Below are 23,021 nucleotides of genomic sequence, written 5' to 3'. Positions count from 1 at the left end.
ACCCCAAGCATGGTCTGATGCATCTGTGGTGAGGGTCTGGGTGGCGGGGAGGTGGTGAGAAAGCAGTCCCTTGTTGTAGGAGCATGCTGTTGCCCACCAAAGAAAATATTTTCTAAGGCAAGGAATTATAGGTATGAGTTTCAAGGTCTTGAGAGTGTTGACAACAAAAGCTTTTTAGGTACCACTGAAATGCAGTCTGGCATATGGAATGAGTAGTATGCAAGATGCCATGTACTCCAGAGCTTGCAGGATCTTCCTTGCAGATAACTGGGGCCTGGTGGCTAGTTGAGAGAAGTAGGCTGTCGGGAACATTTGTTTTTCTGGTGTAAGGAATGCCATCTGGGATGTTGTGTCCAGGCTTGCTCCCAGGAAGATAATCCTTTGGGAGGGCACCAGTTTGGATTTCTTTTCGTTGATTGTGTATCCTAGGGAGGTTAGTAGGGTCTTTACAAACGCCAGGTGCTTGAGCAGCTTTTCCTGGCTGTCTAACTGAATAAGGCAGTCGTCTAAGTATGGGTAAATCTGGATATTCCTTTGTCTGCAAAAGGCAATGGCTGGAGCCAAACATTTTGTGAAAACTCTGGGAACAGTAGATAAGCCAAGGATAAGTACAAAGAACTGAAAGTGTTGAGATCCTGCCCTAAAACGGAGATATTTCCTGCATGATACCCTGATACGAATGTGGAGGTAGGCCTCTCTTAGATCGCTAGCCAATCATCCTTGGAGACCATGGGTAGAAGCTGCTGGAGGGTGAGCATTATGAATTTTGGGATCACCAGGAAGATGTTCAGAATGGATAGATCGAGGATGGGATGTCAGGTGCCCTCTTTTCTGGCACCAGAAAAAGTCTGGAGTAGACACTTTGGCCTATCTGTTCTGCAGGAACGTGCTCTACTGCCCTCACAGAAAGCAGGGAAAGGATTTTGCTTTTGAGCCTCTGCCCACTGGCTTGGAGGTAGATCTGGGAACCCTTCTGGGATTGGAAGGGTGTGGAAGGAAAATTTGTACCCCTGAGACACTATGTTCAGAACCCAGTGGTCGTTGGTAATGGTGGCCCAGGTGCTTGCATGAAAGGAGAGCTTGCCTCCTAGGGGTAAGTGAAGGTGGGTAGAGGGAGGGGGTGGGGGAGGTGAGTCATTGTGAGCTCTTACCATAAGGGGGTGGCTTAGAGCTCCCTGGTTTTGAAGTGGAGGCAAGTCCACTGCTTAGATCTCCACATTCCCTTGTGGCTGCTGTCTGGGGGGTCTGGTTCCCAGGGACCTATGCTGGACTGGCTTGAAGGGAGCAGGAAAGGACCTGTGTTTGGTGGAACAATGCCTGCTGAACCTGGGTTGCTGTACCTGTAAGAAATCCTTATAGGCATTCCCATCTTTGCATAGATTTTGCTTTTTCTTCCATCTTTTTTAAGACCTCTTCTGCCTTAGTGCCAAATAAGTTGTCTTTGTGCAGGGGGGGCCATCCAACAATTTAGATCTGACATGCTCTGGCAGGGGCTGTTCCTTAAGTCAGGCATGCCTTCTAATGACAGATCCAGTGACTGCTGCCCTGCAAGTAGCTTCTAGGGTGTCAAACCCACAGTGCAAGGTGTGTTTAGTTACTTGAGTTGCAGAATGCAATAACTCTTGTAATTCTTTAGATTCTGCCCAAGCAGGAAAGGAAGACATTTTTTGTGAGGAGTTCAGGGTATGTTGCTGAAATTTTAGCATATGGAACTGACAATTTAGTGCTCTGATAGCATGAGTAACTGAGGTGTATATTTTTTTACCTCATCTGTCTAGTGCTCGGGAATCCCTAACTGAGGGGATGGGGTTCTTAGCAGATGTTGCTTTAATCCCTTTAGGCCCTTGAGAAATTACCTCAGGGTCAGCAATAGGATTTTTAAAAAGAAATTTGTGTGAGTCAGGGACTCTATAGTACCTGTCTGGTTTTCTGAGTGCAGGAGGGAGGGTGTCAGGAGTCAAGCTGGATTCCAGGAATACATCATCCACAGCATCCAGGACTGGGTGGGGGGGTGGGGGGGATGGCCAAGGGTCTGTGCTGTGGAAGATCTAGGAATTCCCCGAGTCTCTTTTTAGACTGAGGGTAGTCTTGACTTTTCTATTGGAAATGCTCCCTTAAGGTATGCAGGGTTTCCCCAAAGGAAAAATCTTCTGGGGAGAGGCTGAAGGAATGAAATCCTCTGCATCAGAATCCTCATAAGTAGAAAGGGATTGCAAGTCTTCATATTCAGAAGCATCAGAGTCATCTGACTCTTGTTCAAACAGAACTACAGGGGACAGACCTCTTTTCCTTTTGGAGGGCGCAGCTTAGCTTCCCCTGATCAGCATGATAAGGTCTTCCACCATTTTAAGCATCTGAGACCGAGGCAAAGAAGCAGGTTCCTGAGAGTGAGTCGTCGGTTTCTTGGGTGTGGTTCGTACCCTGGGCCCAAGAAACTCTGCCGCTTTCGAAACAACGGCAGTCGTGAAAAAAGACGTTGGTTTGTGTCGAGAATTGGTAGTGCGAAGGACTTCCTCGAAAGCCGGTGCCTACTCAGAGGCTCCGGACCCATCCAAGGTAGAGACGACCGCAGGATCCTTAGTCGAAGAAGTTTTGTGGCATACTGGACTCCGAAAGGGTCTCAAGTAGCAGTCTGAGAATTCACAGAAGCGGGCATCAGGGGCTGCAAAAGTGTCTCACTGAGGACTGGAGAACTGATGACTAACTTACCGAAAGCGTCGTTGGTAGGTTTGGACCAGTGCGGTCTTTCTCTGCCTTTATCTTTACGTTTTTTCAGAAGATTTGCTGTTGGATGGCTTACCGAAGCCATATCGGAATTCAAGGATTGTAAGCGAAAATATCTGGCTACAATAAGGGCCCGACGATGGATAGTTCTGGTGTTGAACAAAGCACAGCAGTGACAACAGGGGACGTCGTGGCCTCAGCCTAAGCAAGTGACGCAGTAAGAATGGAAGTCTCGATGTGGTATTTGCTTTCCACAGGCGAGGTAATTATTAACTTTTTCTGACATCGGTTAGTGCAAGAAAAAAGGATCCCCAATGGGGTACTTAGCTTTAGAAGACTTCAACTTCAATTCGGTAGCCAAAACTCAGGTAGCGGCCAACTGGCACTTATGTGAACTGCTTCTGCTTCGGGCTCCATGGCAAGAAAGACTGATGTAATGGCATTGGCTACCTAACTTTATACTACTGACGACCTGACTTCAGTCTTGAAGCGATAGCAGCCGACGCAGAAATACTAAGCCTCTGGTATTCGGGCCGGCTAAGGGCTATAGTGGCAGGGAATAACCCAAATGTGATGACTGCAACAGTGAAACACAAAGAACACTGTACCTTTCAGAAAGGCCTTACATAATCTGCAAGACATTATAGGCATTCCATCTCACCAGTATGAAAATTAGAGATAGCTGCTAGCTGAACTCTGATAGTAGCTGCTGCCGCTCCTTCGTCGAAAAGCTTGGAAAGAAATTCTAGAACTGCAGCAATAGGGGCCGTAAAAGGTTCTACATTGTGTTTAACAACCCAGCCCAATAAGAAAATCTTTACCATTTACTTGAAATTAGTTTCCTCGCAGACGGTTTGTGGGAAGAGACTAAGATATGTTTTACTGCAGGGGTAAAACTGTAACACTTAGCTAAGTATGGAATTGAAGCAGCCATGCTGTCAACTTGAGGGTCTGGAAGGACGGATGGAACGCTCCCGATGAGTGGGTCAAAAGGTCCAGAACTGGGTCCAGAATCCACAGTTCCTCCAATAAATGGGTCCAGAGAAAGGGGAACCAAACTTGTCGAGGCCAGTAAGGAGCAATGGGAATCATATTGCTTTTCAATGTGCTGGCTTTCTGAAGTACTTTGGGTATTAAGGGAAAAGGGGGAAAGGCATAGAGTAGTCCCGGGGGCCAATCATGGGCAAGTGCATGCCTTGGTGACTTCCCTGGAGGGGGAATGAGGGCAAACTAGCTGCTGCATTTGGCATTCATGGAGAGTGCAAAAAGATCGCAGCAAGGCTGGCCCCATCTCTGGAAGATCTCTTCAGCAACTTCTGGTTTGAGGGACCACTCACGAGGCAACAAAATCGCTCTGCTGAGTTTGTCCGCTATCACGTTGGATTTCCCCGGGACATGAGTTGCTATCAGAAAACACTGAGAAGCGATCACCCATGTCCACACTCTGTGTGCCTTTTGACACAAGGAATACGACTTGGCTCCCCCTTGCTTGTTTATATACCATACCACTGACATGTTGTCTGTTTGAATTGCAACTGTTCTTATTGGAAGAGAGTCTTGAAATGCCTGCAATGCATACAGCACCGCTATCATAGGACATTGATGTGCAAGTGGCTCTCGTGTTCTTGTCATAAGCCTTGGACCATCATTCCCAGATAATGCCCCTCCCACCCGATCTGGGAAGCATCCGTGGTCAGTACTGCTGCTGGTTGTGGAAAAACAAAGGGGCGGCCTAAGTACAACTGTTTTGTCTGTAAACACCAGCGAAGATCTTTCTTGCATGACTCCATAATGATTATCTGGTGTGATAAGAGGCGGATCCTTCATGGACCAGTGGGCAAATAGTAACCACTGTAGAACCCGCATGTGCAGATGTGCTAGGGGAACTATAAGAATTGTGCCTGCCATGGTACCCAGAATGTACCACCACCCTGGCTTGAACCTCTCTTTTTGATATGAATATCTTGATTTGACGATGAAGGGACGGAATTCTCTCAGGGGTAAGTTTTGCCACCATCTGTTTTGAATCCAATTCTGTGCCTATGAAGGCAATATGCTGTGAAGGCGACAATGCAGATTTTTTTTAAGTTTACTGCAATGCCTAGCCTGGTGCAAAAAAGCATTTTTTTGTCCCTCGCCGGTAGCAGTAGATGCTTGGTGGTGACGGTGAGGAGCCAGTCATCTAGGTATTGAAACACTCGGAATCCCTTGCATCTCAAGTGAGCTGTGACCACTGCCATGCATTTGAACACTCTGGGGGCTGTAGTGAGGCCAAAGGGCAGGGCTCGAAAATAGTAATGACTGGCTCCCAGCTGAAAATGTAAATATCTCCTAGACTGCTTGTCCATTTTTATGTGGTAATACCCATCCTGGAGATCTATTGAGCATATCCAATCGACTTTCCCTATAAAGGGAAATATTGACTGCAGTGTCACCATCCGGAACTTTGATTTCTTTACAGATTTGTTTAGTTTGCTGAGATCCAGAATAGGTCTCCAGTCCCCTGTCTTTTTTGGAACTAAAAAGAACCTCGAGTAAGTTACAGATCCAATTTGGTCTGCGGGGACATCTTGGATGACTTTTTTTCTAGAAACTTGAGAATCTCGTGTTGCGTAGTCCTTTTGACTGGGTGGAACATCTGGTATGGACTTGTTTATGGGAGGGGGAGTAGAAAAGGGTATGCGATAGCCTCTGGAAATGATTGTCTGTATCAATTTGTCTTGGGAGATCTCTAGCCAAGCGTTTGGGTAACGTGACAAATGTCCCCCCCGACTGCCTCCAGAGAAAAGCAGGTGGGCCTCCCAGAGAACATATCTCTGTCTCCCTGATTCTGCGGACCCCGTCTGCTGTGAGGTTGGCATCTTCCATTAGCACATCCCCCTCTGTCCCTTTGGGGAAGTGTCACCACGTGCATCAGAGAAACCTTTTTGGGGACTTGCGGAACCACATCTTCCCACCTTGCGGACCTTTGGGATAAGGCCTAGATGGGGCGGAAAAATGGACTCCCATGGCAGACGAGGTTTTCCCCTCCTGCTCACACCTGGTTAAAGTATCTTTCACCTTAGGTCCAAAAACGGATGAACCATCAAAGGGGGCATTGGTGAAGGAAGACTTGAAGGCTTCGGCAAAATTGCACAGACGCATCCAGGAATGTCTCCTTAGGGAAATTCCTGTAGCTGCAGCTCAGCTCGCTCCATCGGCTGTGTATGAAATCAGTCTCAAGGAGGAAGAAGGTGAAGAAGAGACTAACACCAGTGCCTGTGAGGGAAGAGAATATGGCTCTGAGAGTGGAGCTGTCTGAGATGACAGCACTCTCTCCATCAGCTCAAATGCTCCCTCACTCCACACTGAAGAGACCCTCTGCTCCAAAGATGTGGAGGATTGACTCCTAGGCAGATCGGGTGGCACCAAAGTTGATGTAAGAGCACAGCTCAACCTCACCGAGGAGTAGAGTCAGCTTGTTCGCGCAGACTCCCCTCCCCAGACCCGACGGATGAGCATCGGCTCCCAGACTCTTCGAGATCCGAAGGACCCGGAGATGTCAGAGCAGAAGACGGAACTGATGATCCCGAAGGAGGTCCTTGTACAGACAGTTCCACTGCTATCGGAGCCACACTTACTGGCTCCGAAACCACCAGAGTCGGAGGAGGAATTGGAGATGGTGCCTTGGACAGTCCTGAAACCTTTGGGGTCAGAGACGATAGTATTTTGCCAGTGCTGGAGACTTAAGTAATCTTCACCACCTGCTCGCCGTCGTCATCAGACAGGTTCCTGGAGGAACAGTAGGATAATGAGGGAGATCTAGCCCTCTCCAAAATGGGTGATCTCAATGTCGGGGAGATAGGCTCCAAGGCAGGAGACCGACTAACTGGCAACTCTACTGGCTCCGAAGATACTGATGGGGCCGGAGAGTTTGATTTTGCATCATCGAACCAAGAGCCCTCGGTTCCGATGCAGAAACTTTTTTAGGGGGCTCCGAAGCTGGAGCCGAAGCAGCATGCCTTTTGGATCTTGAATGGAAACTAGGTTTGGAGCTTTAACAGCCTTCCAATAATTCTTGGAAAGAAACTTTCAACAGGCCTCTAACCATCAACTTATTCCGGTGCTCTTGAAGGACCCTGCTGCTGAAACCATGACAAATAGTGCAAGGGTCTTGTAAGTGGATGGCAGCCAGACAATATACACAACTAGTGTACCCATCCGTGATAGACATCTTTTAAGTGCACTGATTGGACTTCTTGAACCCAGACTGTCTATGCTCTTTAGGTACTTTCTCCTTTTCTTTTGAAATCTTCCTAACAAGAGTAATTTACCACAAGGAAGAAACTAACCTACTATAACAATCTCAGAAGTAGGGAAAGCATGAAAATTTAAATAAAAAGCGGCTCTAAAGAGAACCGAGCCGAAAACAACTACTGTAACCACACAAGAAATTCAAACAGTACACATCACACAGTATAGAATAAGCAAAACCAACAGAGGACGGATCTAACTACTAATTTAACACACACAAAATAAGTTTGCTTTTTTTTTAAATTAGAACAATTAAAACAAGCCAAAAAAGTGGAGAATCCTCTAAATTAAACAATCTCCAGGGGAAGAGAAAGGCACAGGAAAGAGGAGCGGCCCTCTAAGTTAAACAGGCTGCCAAGAGCCCTCTAACTAAAACGGGTCTCATACAACACACAAAAGGGAAAAACGAAGCGTTAAACTGTAACTAGGGGATAAACTAAGTCTATCGCACAAAAGCAGAGATTACTGACAATAAACTGTTGAAAAATATAGAATGAAATTCTACTTAGCTAATGAGCCAGCCAGAAGACATCTTGTAGCTTGAGCGGCAAACGAAATCTGGGGATTTTACCAAATGCATCATGGGACAGGGGTTAGCCTCAAGCCATTGGAAGCTCTCAAGCTTTTGTATTCGGCCGACTCGGAGCTGATGTTTGGCTCCGAACCCAACCAGCAAGAATTACGGTGAGACAGGACAACATAACATATAATGTTATAAAAATATGGTATAATACATCATGAGTGAAAGTTATGAAATATGGATGGCTGGAAGAAAAAATAGAAATTAGGAAGAGCTAAACCGGAATGTCCACTAAACGTTCGTACTAACAATGAATACAGTAATTCAAATGTGCATAAAATTCACAAAGTGCAATGACTAAACAAAATAATGTATAAAAAAGATGCAATAAATAACACAATAAGCATTTTCATCTCTCAAAATGATTTCTCCAAACTGTTAAAAACGAATCAAATCTAAATACTATTAAAAAACTCTATTACATAATCAATTTACAAGCTTCAATTTTCTTATAGCAAAAAAATAGATAAAATTCTGGTTTAGTCATTGCTTTCTGAGTATTATTTATTTTATGCAACTTTATTCATGGCTGTTGAAAGTGTCTGTAGATGTCATATGTATGTGTGAAATGAAAGAAGCAAAACAAGAGTCAGGAAAAGGAGTTATAAAACCAATTTGCTTGTCACATGCAAATGACTTGGGGATTGTGGCTAAAAATAAGACACTGTGGTACTAATAAAGGAATTATTAAAGAAATCTGGGTTACAGTTAAATAAGACATAAAGCTAACGGTTTACTGAAGTTAAGAAAATAAGTGCTATATAGTATACTATGAAGGAGACAAGTGCATTAGGAGTGAAATTTAGAGTATGAAAGAGTAAACAGAACAGTCGACAATAATGTTGAAAGAAATACAAAAAAAATGTTATTATGGTGAATCTGTAATCTAGCATTTAACACAAAAATGTCATGTTAATAAATGCGCTTTAGGAAAGTTAGCATTACTTAGGGAGTGCATGTTTCCAGCTAAAAAGAGAAATAAGTTAGAAATGGTTTATATTTTATTTGGGGATCGAGACAAATGAGTGAAAAGAAGGTGATACTTAATAAAAAATGAGGAGTAGGTTTGAATCCAATAAATACTGTAGTGTACTTGGCACTGATGCATTTTTCTGAGTAATACAGAAGATAAAAGAGTGAGTTGCAAATGATGGGATAAAGATTATATGTAAAAGTATGAAGATGACTGTAAATACAATGGAGGGAAAAGAAGTGGTAAATGAGAAAAAAATGAAAGAAAATTAATAAGGGAATAAAACAGAATTATGCATGGTGGAAATTTCAGAGATTAATGAAAACAGAAAATGATGGTATAATAAACAAAAGTTATGTACTTGCCACAAAGACAGATCCTTTTACTCATGTCCATTCGATATGACTTATGGGTCCTTGGAGCCAATTGCCAGATCTGAACCAGCAACATCACTGCTCCAGCCTCAAGGCACTTAAGAACTTTTCTCCCATAATACATCTGTCCCCTGATTTAACACATATCTCTGTTGACACATGAGAAACAGATGGGGAATAAACTCTTTGGAAGAAACAGATAATCCTGTTTTTACAAGAGAAAGATGGAGTGCAGTGGGAGGGTTGCAGTATCAAATGGTCATGAATGAAAGGATCCATCAGTGCAGTAAGTACATAACTTTCCTATCCTATTCATTCAGTCTGTTTGATCAAACATATGGCACAGAATCCCCAGCTACAAACTTTCCTGTGTGGCCTCATGCCAGGAGGCCTTTTAGAATAGTAGATCTGAAAGGAAGGCAATCTAACCTGTAATGGCTGATAAAGGTATGCATGAAAGACCAAGTAGTAGCATCACAAATATCACTGACTGAAGAAGGCCTAAAAAAGGCTGTGGAAATAGCAACAGCTCTATTGGAGTGTGCCTTAGGTTTACTTGGTAATCAATTTTTCTGACTAGTGTAAATAAATGTGACACAGTCCAACAACCACACAGAAAAGGAAACTTTGGAAAACTTTTCCCCCAGCTTGTTAGGAGCAAAGGAAATGGAGTTGTGAATCTTTCCAGAAAGGTTTGGTTCTATGAAAGCAGAAATATAACTGTCTGTGCACTTCTAGTGTATGCAAAATGTATTTACTCTTGCTAAAATAATTTGGAATGAAAACAGACAAACAAAGAGGCTGGGGAAAAAACTGACTCAGAAACTACTTTTGAAATAAAAGGGTTCGTTCTGAGAGACACTATCTCTGTGGATGAAGAAATAATAAAAGGAGGAAGGGAAAATGAGGAAGAAGATAAAACTTGCAGCTCTAATATTTTCCTGACTGAAGTGATGGCAGTCAAAGACAGTAATTTCCAGGAAGGAAATTTCAGCTGAGTAGTGGTAACTAGCTTGAATGAAGGCTTGCTCAGATCTTCCAAAACTAAATTCAGGTTACAAGGTGGTACAGGATTTTGTATAGGAGGTTTGAGAAGGGAGACTCCTTTCAGGAATGCCTTGCACAACTTAAGTGAGGTGAGTGAATAGTCTTGAAAGTCACCATGAAAGCTAGAAATAGCAGGTAATTGCACCTTAGTGGAAAAACTAGAGCCAGCTTGACAGACTGGCTGTAAAAACTGGATAATGTCTGATACCAATGCAGAGAAAGAATCAATATTTTGACTATCAGCCCAGACAGAAAAACATTTCCATTTACTTTGACAAATCCTGACAGTGGTGTCTTTTGGGAAGCCATAAGTATTTTAACTACCTCTTCTGTGAGGTGGTGATTTCTGGCTATCATCGGAACTGGAAAAAACAAGTGGCTAGCTTTAGATTCAGGACGTCCACTTGAAGCTTGATGGATGAGTGACTAGGTCCTGAAGTCATGGGAACTTTAGATGAGAAAAACAAAATTCCCTGGGGCAAAAGGGGGCTATGAAATGATTGTTGCCTTGTACCTTATTGCTTTCTGAATGAATCTTGAAATTAACAATAGAAGAGGGAGGCATACAGCAGTCCTGGAAGCAATTGTTGAGACAGAGCTCTCCTGGGTGACTGTCCCAGTTGGGGAATCAAGGCCTAAAACTTGCTGCATTTGTTGTTCCATGGAAAGGTGAAGAGACTGCAGCAAGGGTGGCTCCAATCTGAAAGATCTGGTTGGCTATGCCTGGACTGACGGGCCACTCAATAGGTATGATATCAGACCTGCTCAGCCTGGCTGCTAGACAACTGGAAAAGCCATGGATGTGTGTTGCAACATGAAAATGATCTGAGGCCATTGCAGCCTGCTATAACCCTCATTGCTTTCTGACATATTGGGTGCTCCCTTCGTAACAGTCCCCCCTTACCCCATGTAGGATGCATCTGTGGTCTCAGTAGCTACTGGGGCTGGTATCACAGTGTCCTTGTGGATAGTAAGGATGACCTGAGTCACCATCTCAGATGGGATCTACAAGATTCTGTTGTGATGATGTCCCTGGACTCTTCATTAGGTGGGTGGATGGAGTGAAAATCTTCTGAAAGTTTCCTTTTTGTAGCTGCAACCACAATGATGGAGTTCACTGCTGGGTATTTTACCCATAATTGTTTATATTCTGTGGCCTACGTATCCTGGCTTCTGAGGAACTGCCTCACATTTATCTGACCTCTGCTGTGACCTCAGAGCTGCTACGTCTGTACATTTATTGGCTGGAGGTACTATCCAAGACATAGATGGTTCTGAATTGAGAAGGGGGGGGGGTCTATGGGCAAGCTACCCTTTGGTGTTTAAGTTCCAAGAGATCACCAAATGAGGCATCCTCTGGAGAGAAAAGAAGGGAACTTTCTCAATCCTCCTAGTTGGAATCTGAGGTGGGAGACTTAGAAAAAGAGTCTAAGTACTTCCTATGCATCCCCTTTTTGATACATCAAGGGCTATTTCATCTAACTCCTCAGAAGACTGAAGCTGCTGTGGAGCAGGGGAAATGAGACTTGCGGTACAGCTCCGACAAATGGGCACCTGAAGAAAATGTGGCGGCAAGATGGTAAAGGAGTCTCTGGGTGGATCAGATCTTGGATGGGCCTATGTGCAGGTTCTAGCAGGGGAATCAATTATTCTCCCCAAAACCTAGAAGGCTTATTCAATCTCAGAATGATCCGAAGACCTTGTTCAAGCTGAGGGATCCAACCCTCCCTCTGGAATGCTAGTACCAAAATCAGGAGGAAGATTAGAGCTCAAAGTATTGGGCAGCTCCAATGTAGGGACCACAGCCGAAAGCTGACAATCCTTACATTGACAAGGGAGTAGAGCCTCAATGGATTCAATGCTGGTGTCGAGGTCACCAGCTCGACCTGTTGGTCTCGCAACTGTACTGGCTCAGATAAGACTGGAGTCGAAAGAGTCAGATCTGGAAACCTCAGTTCCAAAGCTAACAAGGAAGCCTGCACCACGGACACAGGGCTCGAAATGAAGAATGGATCTGAAGACACCAGAAAAAAATCCCGGACTGGCAAAGGAATAGAAATTAAGGTGAAGTGGGTGGATCGACTGACTTTAGAGTGGAAGGAGTCAAAATGACTCCCATTTCCTTCTATGTTGTTAGAAACCTCGGCATTGGTTTCGAAGGTACTCCAATAAGACTAGAAGATTATGCCAAACACTGTTGAGAAGGGTCTTGGGGGGGGGGGGGTGATGACTCTTTAAGACTCTTGTAATATTATAGGCTCAGAAGGATAAGTATACATTAGGTGCCCTGACCATCAGGTCCACCAGTCTTGACTGCTTTGGAGTGTCCTGACCATCAGGTCCACCAGTCTTGACTGAAGCTCAAGACATTGGATCTGGCTGTCTCGTTTTGGGATTACAGTCATGGGATTTGGACTGCTTCTCTGAATGTTTCTTGGGCTTCAATATCTTTGGATCAGGAGGGTGTAAGCCTTTTAATATTAGTTTACTCCTCCTAACCAAAAGAGCCTGAGGATCAAACCCTTTGCAGATTTCGCAGTCCATTGTAAGGTGAGAGCCCCCCCCCCCCCCCCGAGACAAACACCACACTGACCATGGAATTCATGCAGTAGTACTCTTCTGCCCATACAAGGTACACTATTTAATGCTTGTCTGTTTATTTATAGTAATCTAAGCAGAAAAACACATGGACACACTGGAAATGTAACACTCTATCTATCTAAATACATACACCGAGAGACAGACCAATGATAAGTATATCTAGACATGTAAATGTAAAACAGACTAGGACATCCATAATATATTAAGCTACTGGCAAACCTGACAACTACTACCCTAAAGTTTAAACTGTCAGACTCTCCACATGTAGATTAAAGAAAAAATCCACAAAGATGGGAAACGCCCTTGTAGAAGGGGCTCAAACAGCAGAAAGACTCATCTTGTAAGCAAGCCAAGGAACAGAAGTGATAATATGGTCATAAGGACCCAAATACTATAATAGAAGTACCCCAAAACCTACAAATTTTAGTCAAAATATCAAAAATATTGAGGTGGAGCACTTAGCTACACAGATTCATATCCATTCGCAATGGTGACAAACGAGATCTGAAATAAATCAGGGGACAGATGCACTATTGGAGGGTAAATTCTTAAGAGGCTGGAGCACTGATGCTGCCAATCAGACAAGTGGCTCTGCAGACCCATATGATGGATTAGACGGATTGAATGACTAGAATCATTATGAATATGTACATATGATATGATATATTTTTAGAAGGAATTAAAAGGATATGTAAAGCATGCCATAAAGAACACAAGAAAAAGGCTTGAGAAATTTTATGAAGCAGAGGATTTCCTGTGGAGAATTGTGTTGGATCGTAACCAGTTAAAAGTAATACAAAACATAAGGTAATGGAACAAAGAAAAAAGTGTAGTGTGAACTGAGAAACAACAAAACACTTTTCTAGATTCTAAAAAAAAATACATACATTTTGAAGAAGTTTTAGAAAAGGAATATAAACGTGAAGGATTTAAAAATATAACAATGAATATGACACTGTGGAAAATATAAGAAAGAAAAAACGTGAATTTGAAAAAAAGGATATAATATTGTTTGTAGCAATCTGGAAATTATATTAAAGATGACAGATGGAATGCTGAATATAATAAAAACAGATAAAGATGTGCTAGATGAAATAAAAAGCTGGTTATGCAAGAAAGGATGAGGGGCTAGACAATAAATTTTAAACAGTTGATGCTGGCTTACAAAAAACAGACTCAAATTTTTTTCTCTTGAAACTGAAAATGGAAAAGGTTTTTCTGTGTAGATGTTACAGTTTAGAAAAAATGGAAAGAAATGACAAAGCATATGTTATGTGCATGAATGTGTAAACAATGTAAAGAAGTTTAAATAATGAAAGATGTAAATAAAGCAACTTTTTTTTTTTTTTTTTTTTTTTTAAGTGTTGTGAGAAATTCACCTAGCAGACGTAAAAGCACCTAAGAAAAGAGTTTTCCATGATACAAATTTTAAATCAACTTTGGCAATAGGTTCAAATGAAGGACTACTTAGGGCCTACAGTAAAATGGTAACATCCAAAGGAGAAACAGGGTCTTTAAGCAGGGGGGCATTAATAGAAAGGTGCCTCCAAGAAAGGCTTTAGATAGCTTTAAGGATGCAATGGGTGTGTGATTCTCACCAATGTGAAGGGAGATATAGCTGCCAATTGTATTTTAATAGTGAAACAGATGGCTACATTCTGAAAAAGGTCAGCCAGGAAATCTAAGATTGCTGGAAGGGTAGCCAAAAAAGGATCAAGATTGTTCTCAGCTGCCCAGATAGAGAACTTTTCCATTTGCTTTTGTAAATCTTATATGTAGGTTTCTGGGAAGAAGTTAGAATATGAACAACAGAGGATAAAAACCTGGACTGTCTAACCATCACTGGAATTGCAGAAGCCATGCAGTCAACTTGAGGGATTGTATGTCCGGGTGAGGTGAACCAAGGGGATGAGATAGTAGATGTGGAGCAGAGCCCAGCAGCCAGGAAGGGTGTACAAAATAAGGACAGAAGAAAGGAAACGACACTTGCCAAGGCAAGTAAGGGACTAGGAGGATGACTATGATCTTCTTTGCAAGTGCCTTCTGTAAAAAATTTGGAATGAGAGGGATGGGAGGGAAAGCATAAAGGTGTCTGTCCTGGGGCTAATTGTGGGACAGAGCATCCTTCAGTGACTCCCCCTCCTGAGGGATCAGAGCAAAGAAAATGCACTTCATGTTCTGTGGAGATGCAAGGAAATACCAGAAAAATTGGCCCCAATGGCTGAAATCTGCTCAATGACAACTGGACAGAGGGATCACTTGTCAGGAAGAGGGATGGACCTGCTCAATCTGTCCTCTAACAGAGCGGACTTGCTCAGAATATGAGTTGCTATTAGAAAGTGGCGAGAAGATATCACACAACGGCACACTCTCATGGCCTCTCGACATAAGGGATAAAATCTGGTTCCTCCCTGTTTGTTGATATGCCACATAACTGCCACGTTGTCTGTATGGATAGATATCACATCTGAGGGGAGTGTCCTGAAAGTCCTGTAATGCCACCAGGACAACTCTCATCTCCAATACACTGATGTGAGGACTGGCCTCTGACTGTGATCATGTACCTTGGACCATATTTCCTAGGTAATGCCCTCCCACCCCAACTGGGAAGTGTCTGTGGTCACTGTGGCTTGGTGAGAGGGAAGTTTGAAAAGAAGTCCCTGTGAAACATGTAGTGACTCCAACCACCATCTGACATCCGTTAAAGACACTTGGAAGGATATTGGTTGCTGCCTTAGACCACTGCAATGCAAGAGTCCACTGCAGAACTCGCATATAGTACCTGATCAGGGGAACCAGGGTAACTGAAGCTGCCATGTATCCTTAAGAGATAGAGAATCATTCTTGCTGGTGGGTTCTGAAAGTACAACACAGTTAAAGCCTGATGGTGAATGGATATAATCTTTGCCTGGGGAAGTTTTGCAAGTTGAAGCTGTGTCTCCAACTGGGTTCTTATGAATTCTAAAGATCGAGTTAGACAAAGATTTATTGTGATACACAGGCCTGAACAAGATGGCGCAAGGAGTCTATGGCCTGGATAAGTAGACCCTGGGTATGGGGTGGTAAAGACCTAGTTATCAAAGTAAGAGAATACTCGGACCCTTGCAGTAAGAGATGAGCTGCTATTACCACCATACACTTGGTACTCACCAGGGAGGCTGTGGTAAGACCAAAGGACAGAGCCCTGAACTGAAAAGGACTGGCTCCCAGCCACAAGTGAAGATACTTCCTGAAGCGTCTGTCCATTTTTATGTGGTAGTACACATCCTGAACATCTACTGAGCACATCCCATCATTCTCTCTGTCTCAGAAGAGGTACAGCAGACTGTACCATGACCATCTGGAATTTCATTTTCCTTACAAAACTGTTCAAGTAACTTTGCCCAGAATTGGCCCGAGTTCCCCATTTGTTTGGCACCAAAAAGAATCTTGAGTAAATTCCAGATTCTCTTTGGTCTAAGTGGGACCTCTTGGATGACTCACTTGTTTAGAATCTTCTTTATTTTTGAAGTGGTTGCTTCCCTTTAAGAAGGTAGAACACTGTGAAGTTTTTGGGGGGCTAAAGGAGGGGTGTGGAAATGGGTGAAGTAGCCTATGGTTATTATCCTCTGCACCCATTTGTGTTGAGTGCTATAGGTCCAAGTAGATGGATGCAGGTTTAGGCGCCCCCGACTGCCTCCATAGTGCACCCATCAGGCAACTGTTCAGGAGTGCTGAAAAGGCTGCTCAGAAAAGGGATCCCTGAAGCCTTGATTCTGTCGACCACCTATGCCCCTAGGGAGCTATCCATTATAAGAATTCCTCTCCCACGAAGGGCTCTGTCTCCAGATGTGTCAAGTGAAAACTCCTGCAGTTTGTAAAACCAAATTTCTTACAGCCTTCTTGATTCCTGCAGACGGAAGGTCCTTTGAGGAGTGGAAAATGTGATTCCTATGGCAGAAAGGGATTTTCCTTATTTTCTACTTTTGCAGATCGAGTCATGCACCTTAGGAGAGTGCTGATATGTCAAAGGATGCTCACAAAAGATGTCTTAAAATGTTCTGCGAAGTAGCAAAGTTTCATCCAAGCATGTCTCCTAATGGATATGTCTGAGCCAACTGCTTTAAATGCACCTTCCGTAGCACTGGAAATGAGGCACACAGAAACATTAGATAAGGATTGGAGGGTAGTCAGCTGTGCATCAGTGGACTGTCTTTGATCCACAGGCACAGTCCCTGGGAGAGAAATGGAGATCTCTTTAGTGAAATCTATGAAATCGTGTAACATATGCCAAAAATTTCTATGCTATCACTAAGAATGTACTTGTAGAGGAGGTGCAGACTTACTTCCCAAATCTGTCCTACGCATGAGACCTTCTGTTAGGTGGACGGACAGAGGAACGTTCTTTTGCTAGTTCCTTCTTGGTGCCTGACACCACCATGGAATCCATGACTGGGTCCTTTGCTCAAATGGGGATGGCCTTTAGGAGCAATGAGGAATGTGTCTGGTTTCTTGAGGATGGGTTCAGCTGTGTCCATCTCCTTCCAAGCTTGCATGGAGATCAAGTCTATCATCTAATCTGCATGAAGGACTACCCAAGACATAGATGGGCCAGAACCAAAAGCCTCGCTGAAGATGGACTCTTCTGGAGCAAGTGGCTAATACTTCAAGGATTTCTCCAAATGAAACTTCAAGAGAAGATCAGGGACAGCCTTTTGCGTTATCAAAGTCAGTATCAGTGGTTATAGATTCTTATGGAGACTCTAGGTGCCTACTTTTGGAAGTCAGCTTCTAGTGCACCTCCTCAGTGAGATACTCTATGAGGACTCAAAAGCTGACATGGGTCCTCCATAGGAACCAGTGCAAGACTTTTTGCCACTGGCTGTCTATACGGAACAAGAGTAATATCTGGACCCTGGAGATCTTTTGGAGGGGGGGAGGGACAGATTCAAACTCAAGGAGATAGTCAATTCTCTATGAAATGACAGAGTACTCTCTCAAAAGACAAGCCTGATATGGGTCCAGGGAGATGAGTCCTGGGAGCCAAAACCTCCTGTGGAGAGGTTCAAACTGAAACACCACACGGCCAGGGTTTAAAGCTGATGTCGGAGCAGAACAAGCAAAGCTCGAAGCCCTGACAGGGAGGAGTGGCTCTAAAGATCTTGGTTTCAAGCCTACCCTGCTGGAGTTGATGCCAACTATTTGGCTCAGAGATTCTGATGGCTCTGAAGCAGTTCGAAGTCAACCAAATAGGAGAACTCATCGGCACAGAGGAACCAATGCCTAGGCTCCAGTGCAAACCTGACTAGGATGGAAGTCGAATCAAAGGGCCCAGATCTGAAAGGCCAGATTGGAGAAGAAGCAAGTACTGACTGTGGGGAAGAAGGCATACCCTCGGCCCAGCCAGAGACCAGAGCCTGGTGGACAACCAACAGGATCTGGGTCCAAAGTATTCTCCCAATCTTGTCCATATCTGCTTTGGTAAGGCTTCTGGAAGACCTGACTGACTGAAATGATAAAGCAGCTGGTGGAGATTTGGAGTAGTGGTATTGCTTTTCTTGCAAGATAGGGGAATGAAGCACAGGAGATACAGGCTCTGGACAAAACTTTGGTGTAATGTTGGATGTGATGAGAATTTGATCCAAGAACAGCACTGGTTCCAAGGGTTTTGATCAGTCTGAAGTGGGATTCGGGGAAGATGAACATTCCAGGGACCTCTTCCTTCAGGGTTATATCTTCCCCTTTTCTTTCTTTCTTCCTAGATTTCTCCTCAGATTTTTTTAGCCTATTTTTTTAGGAGAAGAAAGTTTTGAGGAGACAGAAGGAGCACTCTCTCCTGCAGGGGCTGAGAGAAGCCCCCTCAGAATCAACTTATTCCTTCTCTCAACAGTGGCCAGCAGGCTGAAGGCTTCACAGATAGAGCAGTAGGTGTCCAAGTGTAAAGGGCCTGAGCAGTAAACACATTTGTCATGTGCATCCAAGTTTGGTAGCTTGTGAATACATGCTTTACACTTTTTAAACTGGTTTGTCCAATATCCTACAAAAGGAAGTCATGCAGGTTAGAAAACAACAATAAGGATTATCTACTATTTAAAGTTATAACAACAATAATTTTTTTTTTTTTAAGGAAAGATGAGGAAGAAGAAAAAGTTCAACGTCCAAGGAGAAGAACAAAAGAAGGGCTTAGGGGAGAAACAGAAAACTATTTTACACAAAGATTAGAAGGAAGAATAACGTATACTGATATATCCACACACACACACACACACACACACAAAAAAACACTAGAATTGGAATACACTTATCTCACTAAGAGCACCAAAAGATCCATCCTACACGTGTGGTGGCAAATGAGATCCAAGGTATTTAGGTTGACACAAGAGTTTATGGCTAAGGGGAAAAGCCTGAGCAGTAGATCCAAAAGTTTGAAAGTGAATGAAGTTGGATCCAAAGACCCGTATGTTGAAGAATGGATGGAAAAGACGTCATCAGATCATACCATACACTGTGAGAAATCAGACTTCCAACATCCTATTAATATATATGTAGATGCAATGTTTTACCTTCATTAGCCAGAACAGAATGCACTTGAGTTCACCTACACAATGTCCTACATCTCAAACAACAGGAATGCTACCACTAAAATTCCAGATTCACCAGTCTCTCCCCGTTCTGGACCCAAGTTAATGCTTGTTCCTAGGTCCAGAGGGGTAGAGAGTTTTAAGGTTCGGTGTTTATGTCGGGTATACCGGAATTTGGCATTCTGACATTATGTGGAAGTATGTTGAGCATGTGATTACTCGAGCACATTCCATTCTGGCTAATGAAGGTAGACCAGATGGAACATATGGGGCCTGCCCCCAAAATAAGCAGCTGCACCCTCATGAGAGTAATGGGGTTTACTCTCCCTCACTACACAAAATGGCCTACAAGAGGGTTACACCTATCATGTTCTCCTCCATAGGCAAAGACTGCTCCTCCTTGTTCTGTGTCAACCCAGCTCATAATTGCTATTTATGTTCCATGCTCTCCACATTAAAAATCCATAGTGACAGGTCACAACTGTTCACAAATTGCCAACAGTTCCATATGGAACAAACAGCTCCTTATTGAAATGTTGGGACTCACAATGTGGAGTCCCAAAATGCCAAAACAAGACTGAAAATATAGGAGAAGAGGAGCTGCATCTTCTAATGTGGGAGATAAGTCCCCTACACCCTTTGAACTTATCAATAGCAACCCCAACATTGCCACACCTCAGAGAGATGGGAATATTCAAAAAATGGCCACCTCCGACTTAGTGTATTTAAGTCCATATTTTTGGTTGTTCAGTTCCCACATGCTGGGGATTCATCATCGCAACTCATGACATTTCAAATCATTACCAGAATAAATTCCAAGTAATACATATGTTTGACTTGTGGTCACGTCATTAGTTTACTTGTCACATGTTATCAGTTCTACATGACATACTACTGACACTAATTTAAACTCATAGGCAAAACCTAGTTCGGTATCAGAGACAGCTAAAAAGCCCTGACTAGGACCCAAGTTTAAGTAGTGACACAGGCTTTAGAAAAGCTGGGAAGGGGAAGATGGCAGTGAACTGCCAATTCCAGCTTGCCCAGCCTGTTGTAATGAAGGGGTGCATTCGATTGACTGATTACCACCATAAAAGAGGAGGCTTACATGGCATTTTAAAGGCCAGCATTAAGGATGCAGGCTTAAAAACGCAAAGCTGTTGAAGGTGGCCCCCACTAAAGTGTGGGTGGAAGCAATCACACACAGATGGCAAAAGATACCCTGTGGCAAAATGGAAGCTCACATCAGCCCTAAAGATAAGGTTAAGGCCTTAACAGGAATTCCTTCGTTGCTGGGAGGTTGGTAGGACACACCATCTTCTCAGCTGCCTGGATAACCCCATCTAGCTGGCTCTCACCTCCATGCTGGGGAGCCCAGTATGGGGAGGGGGTTCAAAGAAGCAAATGGTCTCAAGACTTTTGCAGGAAGCCCAATGACTGGCAGGCCCAGAGACCAAAAGAATCCCATATATAACTAAATACATAAATCACACAGGTACCACTAATGCAGAAACATCTCACAGCCTCATCACTGTGTCTAACCAGTATGATCAAATATGTCAAATAGCACCATTGCAAATTCTTCTGCTGCAATACTCAACTTTGGACCACACTACAACATGACTGCTTTTAGTGTACAAATACTGCATCTGGCACTAACTCTGCTGTAACTGTTTTGCAGTCAGTGTGGTCACCTAAACTATGGGGCCATGATTTAATCAATTCCAATCTCAGGAACCATGGGAATGTGACTGTAACCTTAGAGACCGACTCTTCCTTTTTATTGTAGCTGCTTTAGAAGAGTTTCCAAAATGCCACTTCCCACAAACATATGGAGTCCATAACAGAAATGGCTCTGGAGCAAAACTGCTGTAAGGGCAAGTATTTACTTTCTTGGTACTGTGAATACTGTTGCCACAGAAATGGATACTGTGGTGAAACTAGTAAGAAGATGCCAGTACAGAATTCTGGAGAGATGGGTATGAAGTCTAATTCAATACATCAACTTTCTTCTTTCTTTAGATATGTATGTATTTTGTGATTACACATTGCATTCTATGGACTGCAAATGTTAACTGTCTCATCTGGTTGTGCACTGAAGAAAAATTAGTATGAAAAGAGCATTTTGGATTTCAACCATTTTAGTGATGCAGATGATTAGAAGCAGACAATGCCTGTCCAGTGCTCTAGCCTCAGACAAGATGTCTTTTTTTTCTCTGTTTTTAGACTCAAGTACAAGATTTCACATTCTGATGAAAAGGAAAGTAAAACATGGTATTATAAAAAAATACAGAATACAACAAAGATCATATTGTCTGGCTACATCAGCCTTCTCATTTTCTTTCCACCACTGCTGTAAAAGGTAGGAAAGTTCCTCACAAATTTTACATTAAAAGAAAATACAGGATAAAGTAATCAAGTAAAACTGTGTTATGACTATGCTTAGCTTATTATTGGTCTCTCTTTAAGTGATGCAGAATCAAACTACCTCTGTTGTCCTTAGACATGTAATTCAGTGTGGCGGTCCCTAGCCCACTGTATGCCCCTATGCACAGTGCTGAGTAATGTTTCTCCTCATTTCTCCAGAATTGGAGTAAGTTTTGAATAGACTTTATATGAAAGATACATTTTACTGGTCTCCCACCTGTGTGGAGTGCTGTAGAATAGCTTGCAGTCTCTCCTGGATTCTACGAATCAGCTCCATGCCAGTGTTAAGGTGCTTTGATTTCAGCAAGCGAAGACAAAATGTCAGATCTTCACTCTTCAAAAGTGTCTCCTCTATAAAATGAGAGAAAAAGAACAGTGATGCGCGCTCACAAAATTAATCTTCTCTGCATTTACAGACTGTAACGGTAAAGTGGCCTCTGATTATCTGTAGATCAAAACTGGTTATCTCTACATCAAAACTGCTAATAAAAGATTAAACGTAAATGATTACTTACAATATACATGCAACACAGTTATCAAAAGATGAAATGAAATATCCAAAGAAATAGTGTCCTACATTTCTTTTTCCCTTATATAAGCCAAGATAAAAATTGCACAACCCTGCAAAACATTTAACTGATTATCTATAAGCAGTGCCCTAAAATATGACTAGGACTTATAACCATACATAGCAGATGGCAGTTTAACTTCATTAGACATCTTCACACTAAAACCCTTATCCCACCTCTGCAGCACATTTTTAATCTCACTCATTACTATATGTTAAATATTATGACACAGGAAAAACTGCTTTATGTGCTTCACTGAGCTGAGGTTGAGTTCATCGAGTATTACTCCAGCAACAGCAGTTATAGGTGAAAAAAATACTTTTTATTGGTACACATTTTCAAATCCTACTACAAAATCTGGCAAAATGCAAGAAAATTAAATAAATTATATTGGTTCAGTATTAGCTGTTCTTACAAAGTGTACATATTTGATGCATCAACAACCGATTCCATTCAGTCTACCAATCAGACTTGGGCATTAGGAATATCCTACACTCAGGATGGTGTACATCAGATCACTCAGGCTACAGAAGTGCAACAAGCTCCTGAACCAGTCAGTTCACTTCACAACCCCATCTACTAGAGAGAACACTGCCTTAACTATGAGGATATGACACCTACACTACTACACTTACTAGGAACTTAAAGCTGATGGAGTGGCCACCTCTGGAAAAGGGGAAGGGTATCTTGGGACCATTAGGGAGGACCTCTGCATGCATCAAGTGAAACAGTAAGAACATTACAGTTACTCATGTAGGGGCCACATTCTTGTTGGGTAAATGACTCTGTACAACCCTAAATAGTAAATTCAGCAGGACAGAAGAAGCATGAGGAAATGCCAAGGTTCAGATCCTGAGTCTTAAAGTTCAGATA

General features: G+C 42.9%; 1 protein-coding gene across 2 annotated transcripts in view; it reads right to left on the bottom strand.

Annotated features, from left to right (window-relative positions):
- The window catches only part of CUL9 (cullin 9), a 2,881,018-nt gene that overhangs the window by 145,610 nt on the left and 2,712,387 nt on the right, over positions 1 to 23,021 (bottom strand). For both annotated transcript variants that reach the window (XM_044060287.1, XM_044060293.1), the window contains exon 39: positions 21,797 to 21,930. In XM_044060287.1, coding sequence (XP_043916222.1) covers positions 21,797 to 21,930 — 134 coding nt within the window. The remainder of the gene's footprint in view (positions 1 to 21,796; positions 21,931 to 23,021) is intronic.

This window comes from Protopterus annectens, chromosome 1.part0 (assembly GCF_019279795.1).
Source record: "Protopterus annectens isolate FY-2018-M chromosome 1.part0, PAN1.0, whole genome shotgun sequence".
Classification (NCBI taxonomy): Eukaryota; Metazoa; Chordata; order Ceratodontiformes; family Protopteridae; genus Protopterus; species Protopterus annectens.
This window is presented reverse-complemented; position numbering and strand designations above follow the sequence as displayed.